Source organism: Sinocyclocheilus rhinocerous, unplaced genomic scaffold (assembly GCF_001515625.1).
Source record: "Sinocyclocheilus rhinocerous isolate Xijiao unplaced genomic scaffold, SAMN03320098_v1.1 scaffold220, whole genome shotgun sequence".
Classification (NCBI taxonomy): domain Eukaryota; kingdom Metazoa; phylum Chordata; class Actinopteri; order Cypriniformes; family Cyprinidae; genus Sinocyclocheilus; species Sinocyclocheilus rhinocerous.
The window spans coordinates 241,260-255,515 of record NW_015666573.1 but is presented as its reverse complement, the minus strand read 5'-3'; the positions used below and the strand labels follow the sequence as shown (position 1 = coordinate 255,515).

At 37.6% G+C, this 14,256-nt stretch overlaps 1 protein-coding gene across 1 annotated transcript in view; it reads right to left on the bottom strand.

Annotated features, from left to right (window-relative positions):
• cacng2a (calcium channel, voltage-dependent, gamma subunit 2a) overlaps nt 1-14,256 on the bottom strand; it is a 78,363-nt gene that overhangs the window by 19,261 nt on the left and 44,846 nt on the right. Inside the window, exon 2 of the mRNA XM_016544335.1 lies at nt 9,691-9,774. Within this exon, the coding sequence (XP_016399821.1) occupies nt 9,691-9,774 (84 nt within the window). The remainder of the gene's footprint in view (nt 1-9,690; nt 9,775-14,256) is intronic.

Here is a 14,256-nt window from a genome sequence, read left to right as displayed (position 1 = left end):
TTGTGTTTGGAGTAAGAAAATGAGTGTGAGATAGTGACTGGAAGAGAGAGCGGCTGAACAAGAGGTGGCTCGGGGGAATGAGGATTCACTAAATCCCCGCTTGCCACGGCAATCAGGCCATACGCTGTGATGCCGGACGGTGTCTTCTTCTTTTATTGCCATCTACTATCGCACCAGTCCATCCTCTGCCTTGAGCTAACCTCCTGCAGCCTCCGCACATGCAAACCCGTTGCTGTTCGGCCAGCCTCATTGATTTTATCGGCCAGCGTTTCAGAATGTGTGCGTCTGTGTGTGTGTCTGGGTCATCCAGTCACAGCCAGTTTTGGCCACACCGCGTGCCCATGAGGGTAAGAGCCGTACAGACACTGATACTCCAGAGTGCCTGCTTATAGTCAACATGTAGGTTCAGAGGTCCACACCATCTATGACAACTACAAAACACTTTGTTTCTGAAACTTACAAACTCTTTGTCTTTATGACATTTTTTTTGTCTCTTTTGTGAAATTCTGTAGTGTACTGTTGTTGTGATACAATGAAATATTTTATTCAGTGTATTTTAATGCAGAAGTGTCATTCTCATTCAAACTGCGGATACATGTTTTGAGGTACGGTGGATTTGAATATATACATATAATTCTAGCATTCTGTCTTTGATTATGTCAGAGCAGGTGTTTTCAAACTAAAACAGTATATCTGAGATGAACACACACACACACACACACACTACAGTTCAAAACTCTGGGGTCGGCAACATTTTTAAATGTTTTTGAAAAAAGTCTCCTATGCTCACCAAGGCTACACTGTAAAAAAGAAATCATAAAAATGGGGCACATTGTATTGTTGTACTATTAATATGAAGGAATTTTCCGTATTTAGTTTTTTACCTGTTTTACCTGTATTTTGAAATTTGCACTACATTGAGTTATGTTTTAGGGTTAAGGGAAATGTCCGTAAAATTACTGCATAATGTCCTGGTAGAAAATTACCATTACATTTGACATTTTATTACATTTTATGTGCATTTATTTGCTCAAAAATACAGTAAGAACAGTAATATTGTGAAATATTATAACAATGTAAAATAACAGATTTTTTAAAAATACATTTTAAAATGTTATTTATTCCTGTGATGCAAAGCTGAATTTTCAGCAGCATAACTCCAGTCTTCAGTGTCACATGATCCTTCAGAAATCATTCTAATATGTTGATTTGATGCTCAAGAAACATTTATTATTACTATCAATGTTGAAAACAGCTGTGCTGCTTAATATTTTGTAGAAACCATGATATATAGTTGATATGTTTGATAAATAGAAAGTTCAAAAGAACAGCATTTATTTGAACTAAAAACACAGAAAATTGAAAGGCCACAGAGCATTTGACCACTGGATTTACAAAAATCGTGTTTTCGTGTATCAACTGGTGAACACATTAATGGTCACATGACATGCAGGTAAACATATAAAAAATACATTTTTTAGTAAGTGTTTTTTTTTGATTGATGTTATTTAAAAATTATTTATTTTAATTTTACATTTTTATTATTTAATTAATTATTAGCTTTTCATTAAAATCACAAACCCCCTGCAGTTATGAACCCCAGTTTGGCAAACCTTGATGTAATGTAAGGTTTAAGGTCTGGTTATATTACCTAAAATGTGTAATAACTAACTGCTTGATTTTTACCGTACATTTCTGCCATATGGACATCAACTTGAGATAGTCACCACTGATAAGCTATTACTAAATATAATGTAGAAACTTTAATTTTCTGTAAAGCTGCTTTGCAACGATCTGCATCGTGAAAAGAGCTATACAAATAAACTTGCATTGAATTAATGTAATGGATTACGTTACTAACTAACTACAATTTTTGTCATGTAATTTGGAATCAGTAACAGACTACAATTTCCAAGTAATCTACCGAGCTCTGTATATATATATTTTACACTGAAAAAAAATGCATGACACCCTGTATTTAAGGGTTAGTGTTTGTTAATAGTGTATTTTAAACAGAAACATGCAAAAGCTAATTGCTAATGCTGTGGCTCCCATTAGCTGGATGAAGGCAAAACAAACATGCAGGGATAAAGAGGAAAGGAACAAATAGAGGGCATAATAATAATAAAAATACATGTGAAATGAATTCAGCCATTATCTCTTTTATCGTTTTTACCCTTATTATCCCAACATCTTTCTCTTCCAACATGTTCCTTCTACAAGCTGGCTCTCTTTTTAAAAATGTCCCTCTATCTCGTTCTCTCAGTCCTTCTTATTCCTGCTTTTTCGTCCTCCCCTCCCCCTCTCCCAGCGCTGTTTGGTCCTCGGTAGCTCTGTGGAAGATTGCAGCTCTGACACGGCATGATCTAAAAACCCACTGGCGCTTCAGAATGCTTCAGCACTCTTATATAACTGTGTGTGGATGTGTGAACTGCCTGATTCCACTGCCTAGGATGCATACCCGTGATCACTCCAGCAAAGAGAAGCCTGCCACTGATAGAGCCTGTGTGTTTGTGCATGCTGTAAATACATATGCAGATGATGTGCTGTTACTACGTCGTAGATATTTCTTTCATGATAACTCTCTGCGAGCGTATATATGCCTGTGGGTGCTTGAGAATCAGCACGCAATTTCCTTTATAATCAAATGTGCATGAATCCATACAGTAATTTTGCATGCAAGTATGCAAATGTTTGGGTCTAAAAATACAGGCATGAATATACATACCCTTTTATGTGCAGTTGTTAGAACGGATGTGAATGCTGACCTGTTTTTATTCCCCCCGGTTTTTCCTGTGTCTTCATAAGCATGGTGTGTATTTTCAATAAACATCAATTCTATGGTGTATCACTGAACTGTATGACGCTCTCTATGACTTCACTTCACTAATGTGGCTCCTCGGTCAAGGCACAGATTTCTTACATAACTGTTTCATGAGTGGTGGAGATGAGAGCATCCAAACCACAGTGTCCACTAAAGCATGATACTAGCATATATGTGAGGTGCATATAAAACCCTCCAATTCAGAATTAGTTTGAACGCTCTAGCCTTTCTTTGTATATTTGCTCATAGGTGTACTGTAGATCCCCAAATGTATGGAAGAGGGTGAATTGTTGAAAAGACTTTTGTATGAGATGCCGTTCTCCCCCTCAAAGACATATTCCCTTTTCTCCATTGGCTGAGGCAACTTTTTATGCATGGATACTTGCTTTGGTGCCTGATTAGAAATGATAGAAAATCACTTTTACATGTATTCTGGCTGAATAGCATACTTGTATAGTACTCTTACTATTTCTGCCATTGTGTCGTGTACTGCAAATATTGTTGATATGAAAAAAGCTATCATATAAGATAACATGATAATGTGCTATAATTTTGAATTTATTTAACAGGCATAGAGGGAAGAGGAAAGGATTTACATGACACTGTTAAATGAAGTCTTTCAAACATCTGCACTGCATCACACCATATGCATAAACATCAGGATTTGGGTTGAATGTCACCATATACACTATCATTCAAAAGTTTGAGGTCAGTACTTTTTTTTTTATTATAACACACTCTTTCTACAAGCAAATATCAATGCTAATATTGCACTTGCGTGTTGTGCTGCATGTTCAGCTATTCAGTTCTTGCAGCAATTCATATAGGCTATCCTTCAGTGACAGCACTGCTCTTGAAGGATTCAGAACAATCTGATATTAAGGTAAGCTACAGTGGGTATAGAAAAGAATCCCCCCCCCCTTAAAATATTCACATTTTGTTGCTTTGCAGCCTGAAATGAAGACAGACACAGTTTTTGTTTTATCCAGCTGTATTCACTCAATGCAACTTATAACATCCAAGTGAAAGATATAACACCAACATGTCAGGAAAAAAATATATATATTTAAAAAAAAAAAGAATCACTGAGTTGGAATTGTGTCAGCATTTTGTTGAAATACTGGGATCTGTCTATACGAACTCTGCACATCTAGACTTTGCAATATTTGCCCGCTCTTCTTTGCAGAACTGCTCAAGTTCAGGTAAATTTGATGGTGAGTGTTTGTGGACTGCAGTCTTCAAGTCATTCCACAGATTTTCAGTGGGGTTTACTCTTTGTCATAAATTTCTGCAGCTGCTTCAGAGTTGCTGTAGGCTTCTTGGTCGCCTCTCTGACCAGTTTCCTCCCGGCTCTTTCATCCAGTTTGGAGCGACGTCCTGATCCAGGGAGGGTCTGTGTTGTACCAAATACCTTCCACTTTTTAATAATAGACTTCACTGAGCTTCTAGGCATTGATAAAGCCTTTGAAAATGTTTTGTATCCGTCTTCTGACTTGTGCCTGTCCACAACTTGATCTTTTGAAAGTGTCTTGCCACCCATAGTTAATTGTTTGCTTCAGTTGCTCTACCAAGGAAATGCTCCAGGAAAGCTCTTTTCATGCTGAGCTGATCAAAATGAACACAGCTGATCACAGTTGAAAGTCAAATGGCTTTGTGTGCCATTGAGAAGGTGACTGGCTACACCTGATTGAGTTTAGGAGGTGGGTGATCCTTTTTCCAACTCAGTGATTCTGGGTTTTTATTGTTTAATTTTTTTTCTGACATGTTGGTGTTATGTCTTTCACTTGGATGTTATAAGTTGCACTGAGTGAATACAGCTGGATAAAACAAAAACTGTGTCTGTCTTAATTTCAGGCTGCAAAGTAAAAAAAATTGATTATTTTAAGGGGGGGGTGATTCTTTTCTAAACCCACTGTACAACACCTATTTTATACTCATAATGTTTGTTACCTTGTACTGTTAAAAATGAGAAAATATTTATTTATTGATTGATGCATGGCATCCTATTGAAACCTACGTCACTGTATCTGCTCACTCCGTAGATCTCCCATCACTCTACTTTAACCCCCAACACAGTTGGTGACCAAGGTACTACAGAACAGATGTCTGAGAGGATAAGACATGCAAGGAGAAGAGAAGTAGGAAGAAGAGGAGAAAAAGTGAGAGAGACAGAAAGCTGACCTATATAAGAAAGAGGCTGAAATATTTATGGAAGTGAGTGTCCTAATTCACAAGCCACTGGGAGCGTTGCGGCTTATTCGTCCAATCGCAGCTAAGGAAAAGGACAAACACACATGTGTTCATATACGTGCACGCACACACTTAAAGCGTGAGGTTTGCGGTAATTCTCTGTCCCGGCTTGCGTGTCATTTCGACCACTCCTAGTCCACTAGTCCCAATGTCAGAGCCTTTCTCTGGGTGTCATTCTTTGAGCAGTTTGAACTTGTTATCATAACTGTCTTTATTGCTGCAAATGTTTAACTGTGTGAGCTATAATCACAGGCTCAGTGAAGAGTCAATTACAGCAGGTCAGCCACCTGTTTGGGGTGATGCATGAAGCTTCAGTACTGAAGAAGGATCTGTACTGGGATAATTGTATGGTCTTTTATCTGATATCATCATCTTACCAATGGGTGTTCGGTTAAGTAGTTTAAACGGTTCTGACAGGATGGGCAAACGCTGTGAAGGATAAGCCTGATTCCTTAGCTGTGATTCTAAGACTTTTGGCTGAACATATTATTACTGATAAATGTTATAGTCTGAGCTGATTTAAATAAGTAACAGTTAAAAATGTTGTGTTATATGCTGATTTGGATCAGTTCAGTGAAACAGAGCACAAGAACATAGCACAAAGTGCAGGTTTATCAAGTGTTTTACTTGACACAGCGTTTTAAAAACATGGTGCAAAATGTGTCACAACAGTCATGTTTAGATATTCATTGTCCATGTTTTAGTTTTTTGTTACAGAAAGAGTGTTTTTACAACGTGACTTAAAGTTTACTAATAAAGTTATAAAGTTTACTGTAATGTGCATTTTAACTATGATTGGATTATTCAGAACAATTCTATCTTTAAATCTTTTTCTTCAAAAAATTTTAGTTTGTTAGTTCATTGTTAATATTGTTTTTTTTTTTTGTTTAGACTTGTTTTTTGTTTTATTCAAAAGTTTGTGATTAGTATGATTTTTTTAAAAGAAATTAGTACTTTTATTCAACAAGGATACATTAAATTGATCAAAAGTCTTTTAAATTGTTACAAAATAAATGTTGTTCTTTTTTAACTTTCTATTCATTAAAGAATCCTGAAAATATGTATCAGTGTTTCCACAAAAATATTAAACAGCACAGAAGAAGAAGAAGAAGAAGAAGAAGAAGAAATGTTTTTATGAGCAGCAAATCATCATACTAGAATGATTTCTGAAGGATCATGTGACACTGGAGATTAGAGTAATGGCTGCTGAAAATTCAGCTTTGCCATCAAAGGAATAAATTATACTTTAAAACAAGGGTCTTCAACCGGGGGTCTGCCAATTAGTTTGATCACAAATCATTTTTTTGTTAAAATAGATTAAATAAATAAAACAGGGTTAAAAACATCACAAAGTCAATTTTAAATAGAAGCATGCTGAAACGAAGCTAGAGCACCCACAGTTGATACTGTAATGATATAATATTGGCGTAACAGATTTAGCAAACACTCCATTGCATTTTTGAGTTTGAGCTCTGGAGAACGTGAAACGTTCCTATTTACAGCGTGTTTAGCCAATCACAGACATGTTTGTTGATCTCTTGAACGCAATGACCAATCGGAGGTGTTTAAGTTAGAATCCACTCACCGCTTAAAGCACCGGAGTTTTTGTTCAGTGTTGAGCATAAGCTCGCTCTCGCGAATCCTCCCTTATTAACAAACAACTACACGATGTAAATAAGAGATTAATTATGCAGTGTAGACAACTTTATTGATTTTAATGGAATGTTGTGAGATTGCAAACTAAGATGAGTGACAGCTTTTTAGTGATTGTAAAGTGAGCGGTCTTTCGCACTTTCGAGGCTATTATTTATTTTCATGCTGCTAAGAGGACGGGCGTATATGTTTTATTTAAAAATCAAGGAATTATTGTCATGATGCACATTTTTTTGTTTTTTCTTCATTGTTCGTCAGTAATTTCACTGATGACATTAACACAGCTTTAGTAAGTTTTTAAACAATCCAAAAACCAGGACGTACCCTGTATAAACGACCCTTTAGACTAATTTTCCTTCTCTCTCCTGCCATTGTTTTCCTGCCAACTGTTCCAGAATCTTTAATTACTGTTGGTTGTTACCATGTTGTTTCTGGTCAATTCAGGCCCTTGTTTTGATGACAGTAACTGATAGTCCTGCTTGTGAGTTTAGGACTGATGCACGTGGCTTGTTTGACACTCACTTCCCGGGTCTGCTTGAGCAGACGAAAAAAGAGTGGAAATCAATGCTATGTGTTTACGAGGGAGCCAGTGCACTGTAATCGGGCCTAGTTGAGCCGTACTGTACGAGCTAGAGAGTCTGCCGCTGCTGAGAGTCTAAACAGAGTGAGGAAACATTCACACTCTCCTGCAGAGACAACAGACCATTCTACCACGGCTGAACAGCATGAGAAAACCAAAGATAGGTGGAACAAAGTAAAGACTTGGAGATTACTTGAAATACAGGTCTATTGCATTCATTTAGTGTAATTCATTGTAATTCAGTGTAAAGTCATTTAGAGTTTTTTAAAAAAAATTCCTTTATACTTTTCGAAAATGTTTTTTGAGAAAATCTGCTGAATTTTCTAAAAATAATTTACAGTAAACATTGTTTAAAGATCTCATTCTTATTGGTAGTTTCTTATTTCATATTTTTAATTATTAATATAATATTTATATTACATTTTCATTACAAAATAAAGAATAACTCTTTATAAACAGCAATTATAGTACTACATTGTATTGGTAGTTGAAATCTAAAAATACCCACAATATTTAGTATTTTTAATTATTATTACAATTTTAATATTTGATTAAAGTTTTAAATAAAAAATAAAGAATAACTATTCATTTAAACGGTGGTTAGAGTATTACATTCCTATTTGTAACTGATAGCTAAAATAATCCACAATATTTTGTATTTTTAATTATTAATAATATTTTAATAATTGATTAAATTTTTAATTAAAAAAGCAAAGCATTTTTTAAACAGCTGTTAGAGTACTACAATCTTATTGGTTGCTAAAATAATCCACAATATTTATTTTTTTATTATTAATACAATTGTAATGTTTAATTAAATTTTTTTATTAAAAAATAAAGAATAACCATTTTTTAAACAATTTCTTTTTTATTTTAATAAAACAATTTTACAGAGTTCATGAACTGCATTTAAAAAATATATATATTTTATAATGTTCTCTGAGGTTCACTTATAATGTGACAAAAACATCATAATTTAGAAGTAATAGGCATAATTTAGAAGTAATAGGCTATTTTCTATCCTGTTTTTGAGCCTCTCTGCAGAACGCTCTGTTTTTATAGGCAGGGCACATTCAAGACTCGCAAGTAAACGCCCACTGCTGTGATTGGCTAACAGTTTAGTTTATTAAAATAACAGATGGACGCTGCTTTGACGTACTCTGAAAACAACATGGGTCATTTGGGATAAAAACGTATAAATACTCAGTATATATCAAATGGTCTGGAACAGACACTGCAATAGTTGTAAAAGCACGTTTACTCACACTTATGTGTTGTGACATTACTGTTGGATCCACTCTAGTCAGTCTCAGCACTGCATCATCGTTTACTTTCAGTCTCTCTGAAAAGCCTGCATCACTGTCTTGTTTAAAAATGAATCCATAGCAAAGTAAAACAAGCAAACAAACAGTGTTTCACTGATATGATCTAGAGCTCTTTGCTAATTTTACCCCGTGTTTACACCAGACGCGAGCAGTGCAACGCGACTATAGACAACAGAACCCATTATAATCTGTGATTCTGTCTACACTGGATGTGGCACGGATTGACATAACCAATCTCCAACAGTAAACTGATGTCCTGCTCTATTTCTGACATACAAGCATCCGCGCCGCTTCTGACCTGAAAGAGGAATTTATTTGTAACATGACGCAATAGCACTCGCGTCCAATCTAGATATGTTAGGATCACAAGGAAGGCAATTCAAAGACAATTTTTCTCAATTTACACTACACAGTGTCTTGTAATCTTATAATGCCATCTGTATGGTTCTGTTGATGGAGTAATCCTGTGTTTGCCTCTCTAGTATTTCCTCTCCTTATACTACTGGCGTACATCAGTGGGCGGAGCTAAGAGGCGGTGATGTAGAAGCAGGTGTTGATCTTCTCCTGCGGAGGCGGTGCTTAGCCACACTATTGCGTCATAATGTGGCACATTCCAAAACGAGTTGTTTTCTGAGCTTGGTTTCAATAAAAGCTGTTTTTAAACTAATGAGAAAGTTTTGAGTTTTGAAACTTACAAGATGTTTTTATAGTATGCTGACCTATTATATGTCAAAAGATCAAGGGAAATTTGATTTCTCAGTTCATGACCCTTTTAATGTTTTATTTAATTATTAGCCAAGAAAATGTATAACTTTATGAATAATGGGATATCTGCAGAGTTCTGCGGGCCTGGTAATAACCTTATCCAAACTTTTGGACTTTTTCAGTTTTTCAAAGATTGTACATGTAGGTTACATCCCCCCCCCCTTTCAGCAGTTACAGCACTTGGGCAAAAATAGCATATCTGGTACTACTTGAAATGCCTCACAGATTGAACAAGAAAGAACAAGATGGTGAGAACATGAATACTGTCACAGAAACACTAAGGAGGCACTCACGTAAGAAGTACTCTGAGGCATCTGCTTCATAATCTGTGTCTTCTGGAAAGTGATCTATCTGCTTACACAATCCTTTGAAGTTTCCTGTAACAGAAAAACATAATTGCAGAGTTAGGTTTGTGAATTCAAACACCACATTGCCACATTCTTCTTAACAGTGTTTTTATATGACTTTACACTTATTCAGAGGGCACCGAGGGACACAGATGGACGTTTAGACCCAGTAAACATTTGCTCGGGTTGGGCTCGGCTGCTCAAGCAAGCCCGAGGATGCGGTCCGGAGCGGAGGCCTGTCGCGAGGCCACTCCACCAGCAGGCCTCATGTATAAAACTTTACGTAGATTTCATCCTAAATGTGTGCGTACGCACAAAAGCTAGATTTTGCATACGTACAAAAGTTTTCAGATTTATAAAGCCATGCGTATGCCAGAACCTGCGTAAAATTACTTTTGTAATACCCAGTCAGCGGAAGATTGTGCGTACATGAATCTCCACCCCGTCTCCTCCTCGAAATAGCCATTTATGGAGCTTACAACACCTAGTTTTAATATGCATAACGTCATCTGCATATCATTTCCATGCATATTCCATCCACGTGACACCATGTTTAACGCAGTTAAGGGTAGGAATACGTTAGGAAAATATGAGATACGGGCTATAAATGTGTTTTTTGAGACATCACTATTCTAATTTATGCAATTTGCCTAACAGGTAAACATATATTTTAAAAGCCATCAGACGAATCAAGTTCACATCAATGATCATTATTCGTTTTGCTATTTAGTCTTTTTTTAATTGGAATTGTCATACACTAAGCAATCCTCGCTGTTGTAGCGTCTGGACCAATCAGACACACCATTTTTCATTTGATTTAACAAATCAATTATTCATTAGATTAACAAACATTCACAGACCCCTCACCCAATAAACATACTGGGTGCCCTCAAACTGGTTCTTTTTCATCAACCAACTTCAGCAAAGATCAACTTGAACCTTCAGATTGCATCAAACCTCTCTTTCAGACAGACGAGACGTGCAAGTATTCAAACTTAGTCTTATTAATTGATACATTAGGTATCATTTGCACCTTTTTACAAAGGTGTGTTTGAACTAAGAATCTGACGTTTCCCTCAGGTGTAGATCTGCTGAATATGCAAATGGTTCCATAACTTCATTCCTTATTTCTCTCCTCTTTACTGCTTAAGCTTTAACCCTTTTCCTATACCAACTGTATGCGTGTGTGTGTGTGTGTGTATGTGTATGTTAGACTAGTTTAAGTGTTTATGTAGTTAATAAAGTCTTACTTGTATCACACTTGACGTTGGTCATTGTTTGCTCATAACTGCAGATTTATGCTACAGGCTCTGTGTAGAGTTGTACAGTAAGAAAGTTATTTCCCTTAACCAGGAAATTAACATTCTTAGAATTGACAGACAGTTGACCCTGAGAGGTCAAGTAAATATCTACAGCGGATCTAAATATTTATAATTAATTATAACTAGTTATGATTAATTATTCATATTTCCCCATGAGCTGATTCGCTACACTGTGATTAAAACATTAAATCGCATACCACAGGAAAATTGTTCGAAAGCAGAACATCCACTGCAAATATTTCTGTTTAAATTCAAATAAACATTTTGTAATTTCTGGATAATAATTTCATGAAATGTCAGTGCTTAACTTCATCATTCAGAGTGTCATATTTAATCTAAACGTGTATGTCAAATGTAAAACAGACTTAAAAAAATAATTCTGTTTGCTTCCTTATTTCTCTCCCTCCAGTAACAGAGTGCGTACGCATGGTCTAGAATGTCCGTACGGTTCGCACATATTTACGCCTAGTTAATTTTTTTATAAATCCCGATATGTGCGTGGAAAATTGCGTACGCACATTTCCATACCCATTTTGTGCATACGCAACGTTTATACATCAGGCTCCTGGTGAAGACCTGTAGCTGCTCCAAACGCTGTGTTATGAGAAGCTCATCTCCTAACGTTCGTTCATTAGGCGTACTGGCATTCTAATGCCCAGTTTCACACACTTCTTGGCCTGCTCAGTGAGGAATGCCGTCTTCCGGCACTGCTCTGGCCCATAGCGTATAACAGGCCAGGCAAGGTGAACTGGAGATGTGGGCCCACAAACAGCAGCGATTACTGCAGCCTTTGATGTGTGTGGACATACACAATGGGCACGGCACCAGGAACGCAGTGCCAAGCTTATGAAGTTGTTCATCCCTGCCCCGTTACCTCTTTGCTCTCCCACTCTCTCTTTTCCATCCTCCCATGTGCTTCTCTAATGATTTAATCACTTTTTTTTTCTTCATGGTGCCAGGTGTTGCTGGGGATATTTTGGCTGGGAGGCAGAACATTAGTGGCATGCTTGTGGAGATGAGATGAGAGTAGAGGCCTATCAAAGACGCTTTCATGTAGGAGACAGATTTACTCTAGTCTCTCTGCTCCATGCAGTCTGTTTCACTAGACTTTCAGGTCGAGAAGAAAGATAGCAGGCAAGCAGTACCTTCTGCTTTCATGGGGTTAGTCTATTAGGGGTCTTTTTTTTTGGCTGTCATTTTTGGTTTCCGTTTTGGTGTTCAAAATGACAGCTTTTGCTTAAAGAAAATAGAATAATGCATTGTAAAAGAATACTAAGAGGTGAAGTGTGTAATTTCTGTGCCAAGCATAATGACTGTTGTCAAACCAAGCAGGTCTGTAATACCTTGAGAAAGCTACCCATTAGCATTCCTGTTTATCTCAATGGCTGCTTATTAGCTGGAGCTGAAAGTTTGTGATTTAAAATCTGGAGATCTTATCTACACATGATACTGCTCCACTGACAACACGTTAGTTGACACACCTCAGACCACTTCCTCATTACTTTTAACTTCAAACTGACTCCTGACACAACACACACTTCTCTGCAGGTCACCTTTCAGCATAACCTACGCTCACTCTCTCCCTCTCGCCTATACTTTATTGTTTCATCCTCATTTCCTCCACCCTCTCAGTTTTCAGCACTGGACACTAACACTGCTACTGACACTCTTTGCTCCACTCTAACATCTTGTTTAGACAATGTTCCGATGTTCTCTGTGAACATATCTCTAGGCTCAGGGCTGCAGAGAGGAAGTGGTGCAAATAAAAAAACTCTACTGATCTTAGTTTGTATCAGTTACTCCTCTCTTCCTTATTTGCAAAAGTCTCCACTGTTAAAATGACAAACTAACACAACAAAATTAACAATTGCTCTGACTCTCGCAACCTTTTCAAAACTTCTTCAATCTTTGTTCTCCCCCCCCCTTCATCAACTCTTACAGCTGACGACTTTACAATATTCTTCATAAATAAAACAAGAACCATCAGCGGAAAATTCTCCTCACCACAAACTGACAAACACATCATAGCAACAAATACACACTCTCTCTCCTTCTCACCACTCTCGGAGGCAGATGTCTCCAATCTTATCCTTTCCAATCATCCTACTACCTGTCCGCTTAATCCTATCCCCACTCACGTCCTTCAGGCCATTTCTTCTTCAGTTATACCTGCGCTCACTCACATTATCAACACCTCTCTTCACACTGGTACATTTCCCACAGCATTTAAGCAGGATCGGGAAACCTCACTGCTTAAGAAACCCTCTCTAAATCCAGCACTTTTAGAAAACTACAGACTGGTATCCCTTCTTCCATTCATTGCAAAAACACTTGAGCAAGTTGTGTTCAACCAATTCTCCATGTTTCTCACACAGAACAACCTCCTGGACAACAACCAATCTGGCTTCAAAAACAGCCACTCAACTGAGACTGCCCCGCTCTCAGTTACTGAAGCCCTGAGACTGGCAAGAGCATCTTACAAATCCTCAGTACTCATCTTGCTGGATTTGTCAGCTGCTTTTGACACAGTTAACCACCAGACCCTCCTGTCCACCCTAATGAAGATGGGCATCTCAGGAACCACACTTCAGTGGTTCAAGTCTTACCTCTCAGGTAGGTCCTTCAGAGTGTCTTTGGGGGGGTGAAGGACCATCACCTTCAACAACCTTGCTAAGACAGATCTGCTCATGGTCTCAGCCAACCCAGCACTTCATCAGAACTTCTTTATACAGCTAGGTTCTTCAACCATAACAACTTCCAGGACAGCCAGGAACCTTGGAGTTGTGATTGATGATCAGTTAAGCTTCACAGACCATATTGCTACAACGGCCCGGTCCTGCAGATTTGCCTTATCCAACATTAGGAAGATTAGACCCTTCCTATCAGAGCAGGCCACACAACTCCTTGTCCAAGCTTTTGTTCTTTCCGCCGTGTCCTCCTGAGGTTTCGTTAAGTTTCAAAGGCCTTATTGCTGCAATGGCCCGGCCCTGCAGATTTGCCTTATACAACGTTAGGAAGATTAGACCCTTCCTATCAGAGCAGGCCACACAACTCCTTGTCCAAGCTTTTGTTCTTTCCAGACTGGACTATTGTAATGATCTCTTGGGGGGCATTCCGGCATGTACAATCAAGACCAGTGTTGGGGAGTAACTAGTTACATGTAACGGAATTACGTAATTTAATTACAAAA